Source organism: Prinia subflava, chromosome Z, assembly GCF_021018805.1.
Source record: "Prinia subflava isolate CZ2003 ecotype Zambia chromosome Z, Cam_Psub_1.2, whole genome shotgun sequence".
Lineage (NCBI taxonomy): Eukaryota > Metazoa > Chordata > Aves > Passeriformes > Cisticolidae > Prinia > Prinia subflava.
In genome coordinates, this window is record NC_086283.1 from 96,437,957 (window position 1) to 96,457,254 (window position 19,298).

The 19,298-nt window shown below is 37.9% G+C and overlaps 1 protein-coding gene across 1 annotated transcript in view; it reads left to right on the top strand.

The window, feature by feature from the left end:
- Positions 1-15,951, top strand: part of ARSB (arylsulfatase B) — a 63,881-nt gene extending 47,930 nt beyond the window's left edge. Inside the window, exons 7-8 of the mRNA XM_063423020.1 lie at positions 14,741-14,869; positions 15,418-15,951. Of these exons, the coding sequence (XP_063279090.1) occupies positions 14,741-14,869; positions 15,418-15,683 (395 nt within the window). The 3' untranslated portion in view covers positions 15,684-15,951. The remainder of the gene's footprint in view (positions 1-14,740; positions 14,870-15,417) is intronic.
- The last annotated feature ends 3,347 nt before the right edge of the window (positions 15,952-19,298 follow it).

Here is a 19,298-nt window from a genome sequence, read left to right on the forward strand (position 1 = left end):
AAGAGCTGTCTTTCAGAAAATACTGTATAATATGTAGTTTATTCATTATAAAAATGAAGGAAAAATTGTTGGCTTTAGAAGAATGAGCAGAAAAGCAAAAATAAATTGACTTTATCTGGGTGAAGACATAAAAGCGTAGATTGAAGAGGGTGCCTCATGTGACTTCAAGCCTTTTCAAAAAATGTGCATTTCTTTCTGGTGAGGAGAACTGTCTGTCTGCTGTGTTATAGACACATAAACCAGCAATCCACAGCACTCCAGCAGGCCTACAAATAGCCATGAAGAACTTGGTTAGCTCTCACATTGATAGTGTTTGTTTTTTATTGTGAGGAGGGAAAATGTTACTTAATTAAACAGTGCTATTCAAAGCTACCTTGTAATTTTGAGCTTTGATTTCTATGACGTTTTTTGTCTTTAGTGCTTCATAAGAAGGCAAAAGCCTAAGAAGCACTAAATAATATTATGATTAAAGGTTTGTTAATGTACAACAAGCAATGTCTACACAAAACCAGTCTGTTCCCAGATAAGATACTCTTACATATACTTTCTTTAAAACAGTCTAAATGACCTGCTGGGGCTTTGATATTTAACTTTTCCACTATATTTATGAAGGCTCTAAAATAGGTATTTTCTGAAACATTCAGTAAGCTCCAAATTTTTGCTTTATTGTGGACAATGGTGACTGTGATTGTTAAGATAAATATCCTTAGCATTTTTTCCCTGCCTGTTTGTCCATCTCTTCCCAAGCTTTTACTCATGTAAGTAAGAGTTAATTCAGAGACAACACAATGAAGTTGGTTCATATCATATCCTATGAAAGGATATATGCCAAGAAGGAACAGTCTATACATTTGTAACATTATCCATTATAATCACAAAATTTAAAAAAATGCTGCATTTTTGTGAATGTTACTCTAATTTCATTTCTGCAGTTCATTGACTGAGATTTGCTGAAGTTTAGCAGTTATCAATAAAGGCCTTAAGATAATTTGCAGAGTATCAAATGGATCATAGTGAGACTGGCATTTTTAACCAGAGCTCAGTCAGTTGATTGAGCTGTCTGCTGGAGGGGAGCTCAGTTCAAGAGCTGAATCAGTTGGTGGAGGAATATGAATTATATTCATGCCAAGCTAATAGTATGCTCTTTGCCAAATCAATAGGGAGAAATTATTTTAACTCCTTCTGGAGGAGTTGTCTTGTGCATTTCTTGGTGAAAACAAAGCTGCTCCACAGAATCAAGTCCAGCAAAAGGTAATTCTTGTCATGAAGTTTCCGTTGTATAAAATGCTAAAAATAAACTTGCAGTATAGCACCAACAAATTTATAATTCATCCAAGTGAAACACAGTGCAAAGTTTTCTGTTTATGGTCAAGTGAGAATTTTGCTTGGGGAATCCTTTTCTACTTGTATTGAAGACTTTTCTACTTCTGTAGTTATAGGAGAGAGAAAGTTATAAATGGAGAGTTATAAATCTATGGAGAACAGCCATGTGTTTCCATGCTGTTTACAAACAAACGTGGCAATTAAAAGACTTTATGTTTATAAATAGAAGATATATTAAATCCAAATCTATCTTCTAAGTGTAAAAAATATTAACTGTAAACTTTGTCCTTTAGCATTTTTATTTCTCAATAAAATTTTCTTTGAAAATATAGTCTTATCTTGCAGGTGAGTAGTTGATTCCTCTGTGTAGCTTAGGATTTTAGAGATTTTAGTAATAAATTATATTACTACATTAGAGACAGTCCATATTTTCAGTGTAAGTAAGAGACTTGATTTAATATTCATAAGTGGAAATGAAAAATTTAGTATTTGCACTGTTCTCAATACTGTAGCCACTGTGGTCTGGGGTATATAATAAAAAAAACTTCAATCATGTTCAATATATTATTTCCTGAAATTTACAAGAAAAAAAAATATCTCATGTTCAAGTAAAGTATGTTGGTGCTTAATCAAAACCATAAAGCAAATAAATTGAAACAGAATGGAAGTCCGTTGGCCTTTCTGACACCATCTGTAGATCCATACTACATTTATTCTGTGTGCAGATGAACAGTGTAGATGATACCATTTTTTAATTGCTGAAGTGGCCTCCACTAGAACTGGTGTGTTCTGAAAGCTGTTTCTCTGTTCTTATGTTCCCTCATTAAACTTTCCTGCAACCTTTTCTGTTTTGCCCAGATCCAGGTACTTAAAAACTGGGAAACCAAAGGAAATCTGGATTTTTTTTTTTTATGTACCATTCTGGTTTTTATGGTGTAATATAGAGACCTGGGATTTATTGTATTTGTAGACTGTCTGCAAGTCAAACTATAGGCCAGATCACTTGCAAATGAAAAACATGCTGTGCCTACAGAATATTTTGCATCTTGAATGCTGGAAGAACATGTATATCACTGAAGTAATGTTTACAGAATAGTAGAATGTTGAGAAGTTATTAAAAATGGTGTACACACTAACTTTCCTTACTTTCTTATATAAATTGAAATTGTAATGTAGAAATTTGGTATTAGTGGAAATTGAAATAAACCAAACTTATCTGGATATCCCATTCAAAATAAATATATGGTTGTCATTCAAAATATTAATGTGTATTACATGATGTGAAATGTAAAACACAGACTTCCACAGAGGTGGGGAGAAATCTCTCCTGGAAGATGGGAGCTGACTGTTCAAAACTGTTTGTAACAAACAGGGTAACTCAGTTGGTTAGTGCTTTTGGTGTGGCCTGAGAATTTCCTCAGGGAGGAAACTATTGGACGGTTGGAAAAACGCTATTGGAGGAAAGTTCAGAAGATGTGGTTGTGGGAAGCAGTGCTGACCACAAAGAAGAGTTACTGGGTGGCTTCCTGAGTTTTACTGCAGTGAAGTTAGGGTTCATTTCTTGACTTCATGTTGCCATGTGTGGCTCCATGGTCCTGTAAAGGATCAGGTGTTTGGTTACCTGTTACCTCAAGTCTGTCTTCATTCTGCTGTTTCAGTGCTGCAGGGAAATATGTTTAAGCAAATACTTTTTCCATTTTCTAGAGCTTCAGAGCGTGGTGATAGGGGTTTTGGAGCAGGGAAAATTGCTCTGGAATTAATTTTCATCTGCTCATCTGTAAGGCTCAGTTTTTGGTATAATTCATAGCATTGTGTGTTCTTATTTTCTTAAACTCTTTCTTTTGAGAATTGGTACATCATGTACTGGCACTTTTGTTTTGATTTCAGAATCACTTTTATTCAAGGAGTTGATTAAAGCTTATGTGCTGTTGCCAGAAGTGATTGCTGTAAATGCAAATGGGGAAGCCTTTCATATGATGGTTTTCTGGAAAACACATTGTGTCTACTCAACTGTATGGATAAAGGGGAGTTTAGCTTCATTTATTTGATTAAGAGGAGTTGGTAGGGTGTAAATTCCTTGTTTGTTACTGCTGATGCTTAACCAGTCTGAACCAGAGCCCACTGGAATTAATGGAAAGGTTCCCATTTGTTTCAGGGTAGATTTTTTGAAGCCCCGACAGACTTCCTGCTGTTCCACAGCTGAGTATTAGTAGGGCACAGGAAGCCTGCCAATCATGCAGGATTTGAGTGTGTGCATGTGGTGAGATTTCTGGGAGGCTGAAGACTGCTGTCATGAGGGTGATTTTTGTGTGGTATTTTGTAATATTTAAGAAAGTTTTTGATTTTTTTCTTTTACCCACACTTCTGCTATTGTAGCACAAAAATGGGGCAAGATGATTATAAGGAGTTTGCATTGCCTGTTGTTAGGAAAGTAATCACTTGTGATTTTTTTTAACTGCTTGGATTTTCTTTTTTATCTTTACTGGGCAACGTGTAAATAAAAAAAAAAATCTTGATAATAGCATCTAATTACTTAGCTAAGAACAGAAGTTTTTATTATAATGGAAGCAATAGGAGAATGATTCAATTACCATTTTTCTGGCAATACAAAATGGTGAATACAATAGGAATTTACTGGATTAAATAAAATGGTATGTTGATTTCAAAGATGATAATGAAAATACTAGAAAATACTCTCTTTCTGTTTGGGTTTCATATGTAAGTGGGTTTTGGTTTACCAGTCCCAGACTTCTGTCTGGGGATCTCCTCTGTGGTTTTTATAGACTACTAATCAGATCACAAGAGCCAGGGAGGCATATGCATCACCTTACTATGAAAATAATACTCATTACTGCTTGTTGGTTTTAAGCCATAGTGGAAGTAGTGTGCATGGTTTGGTCCAACTATTAAGCAGATTTCTACTCTGCAACATATATGGAGTATATTCTCTCTAATAAAAAGCATTTTTACAAAATAGGGAAACTTTTTCGATGTCTAAAAGTGTAATCTTAGCAGAATTTGAACATCTAATTTATCCCCTTGAAACTTGCCATTGCTGGGTGACACTACCTTTTGAAAGCCTGTCTGTTAAGGGTGAGAGTCTTCATTGAGTTGACAAGCCAGTGTGCACAAGATTGAATTAATTTAAATTATTTGCAGTATCTTTTTTTGAACATATGTGTGAGCGCCACTTCCTTCCCTAAAGCTGCCTCACAGCAAGCCCTGGTTTCTGTAGTTCAGGAGTTTCTGCTGTCTGCTGCATGGTGTCTGCTGTAGTGGCTGTGTCCCTTGCTCTGGGGCCATGTCTGACAGAAACCCATGGTGGGTGCTTCTGGTCACACCTGTAGCTCTGTGTGTGCTCCTTCAGCCTCTGCTAGCAGAGAAGAGCCTGAGAACATGAGCACTTGCAGTGATCCTCCCAAGAGTCTCTGAATACAAGCAGGACTTGGTCGCATTGCTGTCTGAGTCAGAGTTTTGCTTACTGATAAAATGCAATCTCTTCTATCACCTTTATAACCTGGGGTTACAAATGTCAGGGGACTGGCAGCTCAGAGAGTTGTCCTAGCTGTTATGATAGCTGAGATGTGATTAAAAGACTTTAAAAAGTGATAGAATAACATGGAGATTTTCTATGAAACATCTCTGATGTGGTTCAAAAAAGAAAACACCACTCCATTTGTTCAGCTAACGTAGTCTAGTCCTGGTGGAACATGGCCACTCCTAGCCAAAGCAGACAATGAATTTCCTAAGTAAAGAATTTGTATCTCACTCAGTGCTCCAGCATGTTTGAGTTTTTCTCTTTGAGGCTACATGGTGTGCAGTAGTGCTGCTCCTCATTTCAGTCACCCTGAAAAATACTAGGAACTGCTTAGGTCATGGAATTTCACTCCAGATACTTCATGAGGTGTGTGTCGTAAGTTCAGAGTACTGGAAGTGTACTTGGCCTGCATGCCTAAGTGATGTGTCCCCCATCATTTGAAACAATAAAGTTTTGATTACATCATTGCATTTGGCCAATGTCACACAGGATAGGAGGGAGTGAAAACAACCTGGTCCCTGCAGTTCCATAGAAAATGCAAATTTAAAAAGAATGTACATCTAGCAGAGGAGTTTTATTCACAAGGGATTGCATACCACCTAACCTTGCAACTGGTTTTTGAACTTCCTCAGTCTTGTTTTTTGAGATGGGAAGACCAAAAAACTTTTCCAGTTGCATGGGGCTTTTTGCTTTGTTAGCAAGTCCTTTTCTGATCTTTCCTTTCACTCAGTTCTCTTTGTACAATGCTGACATAATTCTGGGAAAGTGTCAGCTCAATCTGTTGTGATCCCAGGATTTCACTCTTGGTTATGAGTGTCACAAAGGCCATAATTTTATATGTTTATATGAATTTCAGGTTGTTTTTTCACATGTGCATTGCTTTGCTTGCGTCTATGTTAATCTTTGAGTATGTTAATGCCTACTACCCATCCTCATACAGGCTTTCTGTCATTCTTCACAGCCAGCTTAAGATAACTTGTCATCATTCACAGTCTCGGTCATCTCACTGTTCATTCCCTTTTCCAGGTCATTTGGAATATGTTCAATGGTATAGGTCCCAGCACAAATTTCTTTAGAAATCCAGTGGTGGCCCGTCCAGTGATGAAATCAAAACTGGGGTTTTTTCCTATTTTTTAGATGCTTTTCTTTCCATGTGAGGATCTTTCCATCTTTTCCTATTGTTGCTTAGTTTCTTGACCTACATGACCATGTGGTATGAGAAGTAAACTTTTGTTCCATGTGGATTCTGTTATCTGTTATTTAAGTACTGGAGTGTAGAAGTAACTGTAGAAGTTATAGGGGGTGTTGCATAGCTAGACAAAATTTATACTGAAATACAGCTCTTGAGAACGCCAGAGAAAAATTTTAGTTAATAAGAAAATACCTAGGGAATCTCTTCATGCAGTATACACTACAAACTGCAAGGTTTCACACTATTGAGACATCCAGTGTAATATGTCCACATACTTGTGTTACAGGAAATGCTGGTGATATTCCTACTTGGGCTGAATGCTCTTGAATGTGCTTTACACCTACAAAGCAGTGGCACCTGTTTAGTATTTGTTCAGATGTGTTTTTTATTTGGACTGCAAAGAGTGTGAGCCATTTAAAATCTTAATTGACCTTGGGTTTTGTGGCTTTTCTTAATACAGACTTTTCAGTCTTTTCTGTCAAGCAAGTTGCAATTAAGCTTGGAGCTTTTTGTGATTGTATTTTTCTTGTCAGATGGCTGCTACATTATATTATCAGAAACAGAAGTTTAACTATAGAGAATGCTGACATTTTTTTTTCCTGAGGGAAATATGCTGAAAAAGGTAGATAACTTCTAACATCCTTGTTTTGCAGATGAAGAAACAACAGTAGAAGCTTCATTTGCTTCTGTTTTCCTTAAAGGACACTGATTATATGCAGCTGCTTATAAAAGAATGTTTTTGTTACTGTGTAGGCTATTGGAAAATGGTAGGCATAGCCACTCTGATATTCACTTAGCTGTTCAGATTACTCTTTGGTCAGGGCTCTGTCTCCCAAATAAATAATAAATTGACGGTCCTTTCTCCTCCAAAATTATTCCTCACTACACAACATTGCCTCCCCACATGCTTGTATTGCAGACCACAGTGTACAGAAATACAGCATGCTTGAAGCAACATCATTTTGGGTGCTTTAAGTTTTGTGGTCAGGACCTTGCTAAGTGGCATGTTAGAGTGTACTCTTTGATCTCTCACCAGCCAAGAAAACTTGTTCTCAACAGTGGTCATTTTCATCATCTTAATCATATACTGAAGGCAGAATATTTTATTTTTGGATGTACTGTCTATTTATGTCGCCACACTTTTAAACTTCTACCAATTGCTTGAGCTGGTCTCAGTGAATGAAAAAAGGAAAGCTAGAAGAATGAGAAGAGTAATTGACCTATGTTTATTAGATCTGCAAAATACCATGAATATTGATATAGAATATCTATAGTCCTTCTTTTAAATCACAGCTGAAGATTTACACTTTATTTCATTTGTATTTTTCCTTCTGACAGTTAAAAATTAGATATCAATGTTTAAATGAGTATACTCTTAGGAAACTAATTATATTTAATAAAATGTTTCCACAAATTTGTCTTTTAGATTAATTTCAAGAGCAAGCCTTTCTTTAAAAATCATGTTCAGATTGTACTTTTTATTTTCTTTAACTTGCGAATTGCACCATATGGGTGTGGACTATCCTTAAAATTTTTTACAAATAATGGTTATGTGGTACTTGGACTATTTGCTTTGCAAAGTAAAAAGCAAGGGATTGAACCGAATCATAGGAAATATTTGCAAATGAGCTTACAGATCTGAATTTTCCAGCCTTGCTACTAAGTGTTGCAGTGGCCTTTTGCTGTGCTATTTTTGATTTTGGTTACATTATGAAAACTTTTTTCCAATTATTTGCTCTTGATTGAATATTAAATATTTTAGAGATTATCAGTGGGACTGTTGGAACCTGACTTAGACAAAGTAGATTTATAGTCTCCATACAGGAAGGTCAGAGCTTCTGATAGGCATCTAAAGCTGTAAAATGCAGTAAAACTGGATCAACCCTTCTTTTCATCTATTACTGTGTAGTATTGCATGCATCCAAGGATCATGAAGTTGTTTTGCTTTGCAGTAGTAGTAGAAGAATTTAAAAGGTTTTAAGCTGTACAAAAAATAGATGGATTTTCCAACATTTTTGTGGTTTTCATGGTAGTCAGATAAATCAGTATTTTTTAATTTTAGATAAGTTTCTGGTAGATAACTAGGATTGTATGAGCCAGGGAACAGATGATTGATTCTCAAGCGTACATTGATCAGCGGGGTGGAAATGTGAAAAAAATTTGCTTCCTGTTTTCCACCTCCAGAAATCATTGCCCAGTTGGATAGATGAACTAATGAGTTAAGCAGAAGGCTGCTGTAAGTGTATGCAAAAATATGTAGGAACAGAATTTTTTTCTGGAAAGCTACCCTCCTAACATAAATGATGTTTTAAATCAGGAGTACACATGGGATACTGAATGAGGTCAGAGAGCTTTTTTGAAAGGCAAGGAAGAATACAACAGGGCTAAGCACATTGCTGCATTTTTTTATGATCTTCCCTAGCCTTAGGAAGTGAAGTGAAAGAACAGATTGCTGGGCAAAGTAAGAAGTTTTGGTTTATCTTTTCTGTTTTGTGTTGACTCTTCTGTTAGTAACTGTGTCTTGGCATGCACTTCCGTATGGCAAAACCCCTCATCTTGTAACATGTCTGTAAAATGTAGGGGCTTTTCTAAAGTTTGAAATTGTATGACTGACTAAAGCAGGAAATAATGTAGGTGTCAGATTCTGATTTCAATGTGAATCCTTTATTTCAATTACTGTTCTCTTGATTTATGTTCTGTTGTAAGTGAAAAAAACAGCCCTAAGGAAAGAACTGACCTGTCTGCACACACTTGATCTGTGCATTGGAAGTCATTGCTAGTGCTAATGCTACCATTGCTTTATTCTACCCCTCCTTTGAAGAACAGCACTTGAAGTAAACTAGAGGATATGCTAGAAATTACTTAGAATGTTCATGGATTTGTGAAATTATAGTTAAATCTGAATCATATATACAGAGAGGAGGGCAACTAGGGTGGTGTAAGATCTTCAGTGCAAGGCTTGGGATGAGTGGCTGAGGTCGCTTGGTTTGCTCAGCTTGGAGGAGGCTGAGGGGTGGCCTCAGGGCAGCCTGGAGCTTCCTCAGGGAGGATCCCCTCTGATCCCCTCCCTCTGGGACTGCTGACAGGGCGTGAGGAGATGGCACGGAACTGCATCAGGAGAAGTTCACGCTGTCCTGGTTTAGGGCTAATTCGGGAGAAAACCGCCGAATGGGGTCCCTCTGGAAAGTAAACCCAAAAGACCCCTCCCTGCAGCTGGTCCGGGAAGATAACTTCCTCAGAGAAAAGTGGAAAAAACTATTTATTTAACAAACAAAATGCCCACAGGCATAAAGAATGAATAATATGAAACAATAAAATCTCTCTCTGCTCTGAAGAGAGATGGCAGACTGGAAAAAATCCCTGCCGTGGGGGGCTCAGCTCACTCAGTTCTTTATCAGTCCCAGTCCTTCTGAAGGCCCAAGCCCAGTGGGCCTCAGGTGTGAGCCCTCGGTGCTCCTCTGGGGTTTTCAGTCCAGAGCAGATTTAAACAATCCCAAGAAAAAGAAAAAAAACAACAGTCCAGGGAACTTCTCTGCCCTAGCTTGCTAAACTGACTAAAAAGCAAAAAAAGATCTCTGTCACAGCGGCTGGTCTGTGCTTCAGACAAACACAGTCTGGAGAGGAATGTGCAGGACTGAGAGCTGTTTTGAAAACAAACTTGGCGCTTCTTCTTTCCGTGCTGTGCTCTCAGAGCCTGTCTTGAAGGCACAGAACTCAATATACAGCACAAACAGAACAGACAATTGGGGATACAACATCATAAAGTCACCCTAGGACAATTATGAAAAAGTTCTTCACTGGAACGGCCTCCCCAGGGAGTGTCACAGCTCCATGCCTGTCACAGCTCACGGAGCATCTGCACAACCATCTTGGTCCTGTGGTTTAGTTTGGGGTAGTCCTGTGAGGAGCAGGGAGTTGGAGAGTGTGATCCACATGAGTCCTTTCTTACTTGAGATATGCTATTATGCTATGATTCCCTGCTTAGTTTTTGTGGAAGTTTTGACACTCTCAGTTCAGTGCAAACAGGGATTAATTCAATAGACGTTGTATAAATCTATTTCAATATAGCAGTTTCTTTGGTAAGTTTTTTGCCTCTCCTGAACTGAAAGTGATTTGGTAACACATCTTGTCTAAGACCACACCAGAAATCTGTCGAGTTCATTGTTCTGAGAGTAGCAGTTGTGTAGGACAGAGTACATGAGAGCAAGCACATAAATACACTTCTCTTGTGTGGTCCCCACAGCCTGCTCCTAATCTTTAGGCTGTGATTTTGGATAGAAGAATTCTTGAGAGATTTTTCTTCCACTTTGTGAATCCTTTTATTACTCAACCTGCATAAACTTTTGGCACCCACAGCAATCCATGTTAAGGAATTCTACACTTGAGTGTGGTTTGTAATAAGGAAATATATCCTATCATTTATTTTCAATACATGACATGTTAATTTATTCAATGTCCTTATTGGGCAAGACTTGTTGTTCCTTACTCAGTTTCCCGTGGCCACACGATTTTGTACACCATTGTCCTTTCTCTCATCAGTTGTCCATTTTTGAGGATAAAGAGTCCTGTTTACTTAGTCATTCTTCACAGAGAAGTTGTTCCAGAGCTTTAATGTTCCTTGTCTCAGGTCTTTGTATCTTTTCTGTGTCTGTGTTTTAACATGGGAACCAAAATGGCACAGTACACCATGTGAGGCACAAGAAGGACCTCAGTGGTGGCACAGTGTCCTGTGTGTTGCCAATTTTAGTATTGGGAATGCTTTTCTGTACAGCCTCTGGGCAATATTTGTTCATTAAGACTTCACAAACACTTCCCTAAGCAGCAGTGGCTAGTTCAGACCACATTCTGTTGTGTATGTGGGGTGTTGGCTTTTCCCTGCCATGTTCTTTACTTCTCCTTTTGTTGGACTTAGATTTGTGCATTAGCAAGACAGTGCACTGAAAGACTGTTCACTTTTCCAAAAAAGTCCACAATATTTTCTGGTCAACAGTCAGGATATTACTTAAATTTTCCAACATCCTGCCTGACGAGTATGCTATGGAATATTCAAATTGTCAAAATGGCAATTATTTTTGCAAATGTAGCCAATGTTTTGACTGATGCTTTCTGAGCATCTTGTGTACATTTTTCAGTTAATGACATTGGCCTTTGGAAAAATGAGGTTTCTTGAAGGTGCAGATTAGCTATTGAAAATTACATAGGATTTTTCATTTTAATTTGAAATATGTATGTGTATAGAAACAATGTAAGGTAAAGAAGTAAAAGAACTAAGCTGAAGTTTCCATAAGGGGCAAAGGGCCAGACGTCTAAAGTATTTACTTTTGTGGGTAGTGAGAGTTGGCCACTTCAATTCATTTAAAACTCTGATCCCGAAACCATTTTTAAGGCTGTCAGTATAAAGGATTTCTTGTAATATGCTATAAACTCCAAAATCACTTACCAAAGGCAATATCTTCTTCAGGACCTAGCTTTTACTAAAGAGATATAAAAGCTGTTTGAATACTAATTGGTGACCTAGAACTCCAACCAAAACTCTGAAATCTTTAGACAAATGCATTTCAGCATTAAATATTTGAAAATAAATATCTGAGTGAAAGGTCACTGCTTTCTTAATTAATACAAGTTTTATCATTTCCCAAGAGACTACTTAAAAAGAAATACAGCTACTGGTGAGGCTCCAGAGTTGAGCTTCAGGAAACAGTGGCTTCTGTTTGACAATAATGAAATTCATGGGAAAGGCTGTGAGACTTTTCTTTCAAGGTAAAAACAAAGCCTTATTTCATTAGCCACTGATAGTCAGTCCAGCGGCAAAAAAAAGTAAAATGTTTTAGCCTCTACACAAGCAAAAGCACCACATTTTTCATATATAAGTCTATAAGGAGAGTATGCAGACTTATGAAGGCTGGCTTGATTACAGGGCTTAATAAAAGGCATCTGTCCTTTGACTGCTGAATGAGTCCACAGGGCTGTTGTTACTGTCAACCATAACAGAAAAAAATAAATTAAAAACTCCCCCACAATGTAGAACAAATGCAGAAAAAAACCTGCATAGATGCTATGGAGTGAACATTTTGTCTTGAAAAGGAAACAAAACCAATATGACTTCTTCAGTCTGCTAAATTAGAAAAGGGATCCCTGTAAAATTCGTACAGCAGGGGAGAAGACAGCCCAGGAATTTTGCATTTCACCTGCATCAGCAAAAGCTGAAGACAGAGGTAGAAACTTGCCAGTTGGGCTGAAGAGAAGGAGGAAGATGGGTAAATGCAGCAGGAGAAAAATCTGAGTTTAAGCTGGAAGTCATAAGATGGGAGAAAAAGAATTCATATCAAGCAAAACTTTTATTTAAAATAGTTCTGCATCTGGTGCTTATGTAATGTTATAAACTGACAGTCCTGTAAGTATCCTTGTAGAGTGCATTCCAACAAGCATCAGTCTGTTTTCCATGACGAATACGTTTGATGAAAATTGACTTGTACTGTCTGGAAAGCAATGCACTTCCCTGAATAATAGACAGTACATTTCTTTGGCACAAAACAAGTGCTTGCAGTGGGTGAATTAACATGACTGACAGAGTTCTGTTTATAACAGCTCAACATGAGGGAGTGTAACCATTTCTCTTCAAGAAATTTTGCTGAAAGATAATATTTCACCAAATAATTTCAACTTCATACTCTGGTAAAAGCATTTTTTCCTTTAGGAGTCTAGTTTTGTTACCTGGACCAAATCAGAGTGTTTAAAAACTATTTTATCTCCTTGAATCTTACTTTAAGTCTCATATATGGCTAAGGATATTTTGCAAAGTATATCTAAAAATACAATCTTTTACCAATTATTTAGAGTATTTAAAATAGTTTATCTTGTGCAGTGATATGGTTCCACATACTGTATGTAGCTCAGCAAGCAGAAGTATATTCTCCATGCTAAACTTTAAAATCAGAAATGCAGGTTCATGTAACTTTATGTTTAGACCAAGCTTTGAAATTGTAGTTTTGAGACATAAGGTTTAAAAAGCATGATTGTCTTTTTTTTTGACCTGACAAATGTCTTCCATCGTACTTCAGAAAATAGATGGCAAAGAGGAGTAGTTAAGGAGGAGTAGCAAAGCAAATGACAGAATAACACATGACACAATGATATTGAAAAGTAAGCAGTATTAATCTTTAAACGGTTTCCTATTTTCTGTGGACGTCACATGGCTGTGTGAGGATTTGTCTTCCAGAAAAGATTCTGCTGGGGTTGCTTATGAGGTTTTCCTTGTTTTCATTGGGGTTTGAGGTTTATTTTCTTTTTTAGATCAGCTTCAGTGCTTCTTGATCTAAGACAAGCTGAGTCCTCCCCAGTCTGTGTATGCATATCCCAAAGAAGTAACCCCGTTTATGTCTTTGTTAATATGGGAACATACAAGTATGATGTAGACAGGGAGCTTTGGTATGCACAAATCTGTTTAATCAAGAAAAGAAACTCAAAGTGTAAAGTCCAGTAAGAAAATATGAACTTTGCAAGTCCTTAAAAAAGAGAGTAATTGTGTCTTAGCATTTCCTTTCCCAATTTTCTGTTCTTCTTTCCATTAGATGTGTGTTTGCCTCACTGTGTTGGGCTGAATTTATTCTTTTTAGAAATACCTACTTCTGCTTCCTATTGCCTCTTACATGGTTGTTGTACGTCTCATGGATTCTCATCCAAAAGTCTGTCAGCTGAGTCTTTGAGGTTCCCTAAACTGATTAAAACCCATCTTTTTTGGAAAGAAGCTAGAAAATCAACATTGGTTGCTCTCCATCTTCTAATGTCTTCTAGTCTGATTAAAGCTGCCTTCTGGTAGTCATTGGTAAACTGTTATCAGCTGATCCAGTTAATTACAAGACTTGCAGATTTTATATGTTGAACTCCTATTGTATATGTGAAAGCTGAAATGGAAGTTGCTTTGGATGCTCCTGGTCTGTCCATCTGACTCGCTTCCTCCCTGTTGATTTCAACAGCAAAGAGTTGTTCTTCTAATCAACCCTGGTCAATGCTTTTTTGTTTTTCCTGAGCTCCCTCCTATAAGGAGCTTCAGGTTTCCTTTGGAGAGGGAATGTAGGCATAGCTGACATTTCAATTTTCAGTAGCATCTGAATGTGGGGGCCACATCAAGCACAGCTCCTCCAAAGACAGTAGATCTGCCACAGGAGCAGCTTGCTGACCAGATGTGGATTTTTGTGAACACAGCAAGCTCAGCCCAGAGAGACAGCCTGCTGTTCTGGATAAAGGTCAGAATCTGGGACGTGTTCCCTGTGGTGACCTAAGGGAATTAACAGTAGTAGCACTGACTGGGGAGATCTTTCAATCCTGTATTCCTACCTGGCAAAACATACAGGCACTACTATGACCAAATTTAGGAATTCCAATCTTGAGTGTTCTTAACACAGGTATATGAGGTGCACATACAATATCTATGTACAGAGTGAGTCCAGTTATCTGGACTCAGCTGTGACACTTTGCACTGCTAGGTTTTTAAAATGCAGTTCAAGTTTAGAGTTAAATACATCCATTGAATCATAGCACAGATCTTTGCACGTATATACAACAAATTGTTTATCCAGTAGGGAAAAATAAATGGGTGACAACAAACTGCATTGTTTTCCAACAGAGTTCTAAAAGTTACCTCATGAATATGCAATGTGCCTAACTTAGTTTACTATTTGATTAAGGTCTTGGCATTGACGAGAGGACATCTTTACCACAGAGCAATTCTTCTCCATGGGATGATAGACTTTTCAATATATCCATACATGCAGCAATAAGGCATGGAAAATGGAAGTTACTAACTGGATATCCAGGTAACAAAATAACTCCTTTTTGTACAGTGCATCCTGTCTCTCACCCACCATAAACACAGTTTAACTTGGTTTCATGTATTTTAATTTCTTTTAGTAATTGTACTAACTTCTTAGGTTTTTGACCACATGCAAAGATCTAGTATGAGATTTCTAAAATCCAAATGATGTATTTTTTAAATTTTCCAAATATTTTGTCTGCGATTTACTTGTACTGTAGGGAAAAGAAACTGTCTTAGAGTATCTCAAGTTGGAAGGGACTTATAAGGATCACAGAACCCAAGAAGAAGGCCCATTAAATTATTTGATATGAAATAAAGTTAATGGGATTTTGAATCTCAGTGGTTTTTTGCATAAATGAGACTCCTATTTAGGTAGCCCTGGACTAGAGAGACTTTGGTGCAGGGCTGCAGTTAAGGTGTGTAGCAAGAGTTGCTGTGCAGGGGCATGTGAAGAGACCCAGTGAATTCATCAGCTACAGCAAACTCTGTGTCTGCACCCTGCTGCCCTGTATCTCAGAACTGACCCTTGGTCTGTTCCTGTTCCTGTAGGCTGCAGTCACTGGTTCCCTCCACCATCGCTGTTCAATGAGTCACAGATTCAGTCGTCTGATCCATCAACAAAGAGACTTTGGCTGTTTGATATTGTTCATGATCCCGAAGAGAAATATGATGTGTCTGAGAAATACCCTCACGTGGTGGAAAAACTGCTCTCACGGCTTCGGTATTACCACAAACGTTCAGTGCCTGTGTTCTACCCTGATGAGGATCCCAACTGTGATCCAGCAGCAGCTGGGGCTTGGGGTCCTTGGGCATAGTGCACACATTGCATCCTGCAAAAAAGTGCTGTAGAAGAGTCTGGTGTATGGACTGGGAGTCTTAGTCACGTATTTTTTACTTTCCTAAATGGGCTGTTGCTAATTGTGAGCTTATTCTTTGAATAATTCAGTATTTCTTATTCTTGATACACTGGGAATCTTATTTCAGTCTTTTCCCACTCTCCCATTCCCAAAAATTGTATGTGAAATGTTAGTAAAATTAGTTTTATTATTCTTTTATTTGAATTAAATTAAATTTAAAATATTATTCTATTTTTTTAATTATTCTTTGTCTGGAATATACTTTTAGTGCAGAAGATAAACATTGCCCCCTTCCTTGAAAGAAATTAAAAGGAATTAAATTCCTTGTAAGGAGTCGTGGCAGCAGGGACATCTAAAATAAATCACTCTTGTGGAGTGATTCTATACTGATTTCTGGTTTCATGTTTGTCCAGAAGACAAATTCTACTAAAAGGTATTATATATCTATACTGGCATTACAAAAAAAATACCTTTAACATATACTTCTAACCAGAAAAAGGAAGAGTAAAAAAAGAAAACCTCACAAATACAATAAAATCTCTATTTCATGCTCACTCTTAATGTGTCAAACCAGAGTAGAGAGTGATGATCAATTGGAGTGCAGGGCTGTCAGGTAGAAGGATCTTGACAGGCTGAAAAAATGAGTGAATAAGGATTTAATGAATTTCAACAATCGCAGAGTCCTCCACTTGGAACAGCTGCATACAGGAGTACATGCTGGGCTGTGACCAGATGGAAAGCATTTTCATGAGCAAAAATGTAGGCATCCTTCTGGACAATAATTAGGACAAGAGTTGCTGTTTCCTCTCTGGGCGAAGAAAACCAACCACATGTTGTTCCATATAAGTGAGAATGTAGCCAGCAGCTAGGGGAAGTCTTAATTCCCTTTTATCAGCACTAGAGCATGGCATCATGTTTTTGAGCTTCCCTATACAGTAAAAGTATTGACCAGTTGGAGTTAGTTCAGTGGAGAACTATGAATATGATCATGGGGAGGACAAAGAAATGGGTTAGTTTATGCTGGTGAGACAAAGGTGAGAGCTATCTTCAGCTATCTACTCCAGAGCATGGAGAAGAGGAAGGCAGACTCTTCTCAGAGATGCACAAAGATGAAAAGCACACAGGGAACATGTGGACTTCCAGTGCAACGTAAGAAAAGGAAAAAAAAACCACCATGAGTTTAATTAAATATGGGAAATGTGAGACTATGGCAACCCTAATCCTAGGGATATTTAGTCTTTCTTTGGAGAAGATTCTGAACAATTCTGTTCCTGAAGCTGGATCAAATTTGAAGTTGACCCGCTTTGGTAGAGGTGGTGAGGAGCAACCAGTGACCTCCAAAGGCCCCTTTCTGCAGGAATTATGTGATGAACAAAACCAGACTTTTATTACCTGCCTGGTAAGTACCCTGTCTTTATTACCACAGTGGAGTCTGTTTTCATCCTGAAGTGGGCTCCGGGCCATGAAGAAACCAAGCCAAGAAACATTTCTCAGTTACTCATCAGATTGATGCAAGATAACCTGCCAGATCTCTATTAGTGTCTCAGACTCTTGAATTCTGGTACTGCTTCTCAGTGTCCTTGGCTAAGTTCTCAGGATGTAGAGCTCAATCTGTCATCATCTCCAGAAAGCAGGAATCTGCCCTTTTCCGGGCTGCAGGACCAATTCATACAAATTGCACTAAAATTTTGCACAACTTCCCATTTTTCTCTTGGGACACTTGTGCTAATCGTTAGCAAACAGATTAATGAAGAGAAAGGCTTGAGAAAAGTTGTGCATTAAAAAAAAAGTCTGAAAAAAAGATGAGACGAGAAACCTAAAAATGCATATGCTTACTAATACAGCTGATTCTCCACTACACTGTCTTAAATCTATTCTTAAATGCTTGTCTTTTCTACCTCTGATACTTTTTCTATGAGTAAAAGTGAAGCTAAAGCTCTCCAGAAGCCTGTTCAGCTTTTTATCTTTCTCCAAAAGAGCTTTATGTTTCTCTTCCTCCTTTGTCACTTCTATTTCATTCACTATCTTTAGCCTTGAAGACAAGGAGGGAAGAAAAGTAGTTTCAGAGAAAGTAATTCTCATATCATAGACAATATTTTCTTTGTGGTTTAATTGGATGTATTCCTATGGAATCCTGCTTCAGACCTAGTTTCAATTTCCTTCTCCATTCATCCATCAGTGGCTGAAAGCAAATGGTTGCAGCAGGATATGACTGGGCAAGCTCTCCACATTGTTGCTCACCTTCAAAACGATTGCTCAGCGCCTCAAAGACTAGACTCTCTTCTCTTAGGTTGCACCAATCTTTCCATTGGGACTCTTGGGCATAATGCCCAGCCTTACAATCCTTCCTGAGGTGTTGGTATTCACACAATCATGTGTTTCCACATCTAATCCGGGAGACACTGGGAGAATCATCTGATCGTTACCTGCCTGCAGGTAATTTATATTATCATTAATAAAACATATCTGCTGTGACAGGAACTCCTACTGTACTACAATTAGCAATTTTCATATGAACTAATATATTTAAAAATAAATTTTAAAGTATTACATGTTCTGTAGACGTAGTCTCCAAACTGGTACCTTGTGGGCCTGATATTTTTCAGCCTTAGAATTTCAGCCTGCTGAAAGCTGCTAATTCCTTTCCCAAGGGAAAAGTTCTTAGGAAAGCTTCTTCCCAAAACAATCTTGGCAAAACAACTATCCTTTCCCAAAACAATCTTTCTCCAGGTGGCATGTTGCTTTCTGGTTCTCAGAGAAAAACATTTTGGCTGTTTCTCTAGCTTAACCAATGGGATTGAGAAGGTGTCAGTCCTGTTCACCAATTATGTTAAGTCTGTATCGGAACACCTTATAAAATTAGATAAGTTTTTTTATGCCTTTTGCCTTCTGAAATACTTGGAATCTTTTGTCTTTTGTTCATGTACTACAGCGACAGTACCTGATCATATCTGCTTCCATTTAATGAAACACATTAGGCTTTTCTTTCTGTCTTGTCGCTCTCCATTGAGTTCCTGCTCAGTTTTTTGCTAACACACAGCTCATACAAAGGCCTGATGTTGTTGGGACCAGCGATGTGAAATCCAAGTGAGAGCAACACGTAGGCAGCCCACAGAAGTTGCTCAGGTCATTACAAAGCCATTACCTGTCTGCTGCACTCATGATCCTCCCTACTGATTGTCAGTTCCTTCCAAATCCACTAACTTATGGCAATCATGTAGACCAAACTTTAAAGCTGGAAGTTGTAAATATGACAGCTTGCCCAAAAACACCTCTGAAGCTCGTCTAGCATCAACCAGTCTGCTGAGGTTTTCGTGCTTCCTGATGGGATACACGGGAGGCCTGTACTCTGACACAGGAGAATGGATGAGCACTCTCATCAGCAGCTCTGGGAGTATTTTCCTTGTAACTTGTAAGTTATGACTTAGACAACTTGTGAGTTAAAAACCTCATGAATTAAGGAGTAAATTAGTGAATTCTTGTGTTAATCTTGTTTGTATGAAGGGGATAGAGCTTTTGTTTGATGTGTGTATTTGTTTCCTTTCCTAATGAGCTCATAAAATAATTTACAGA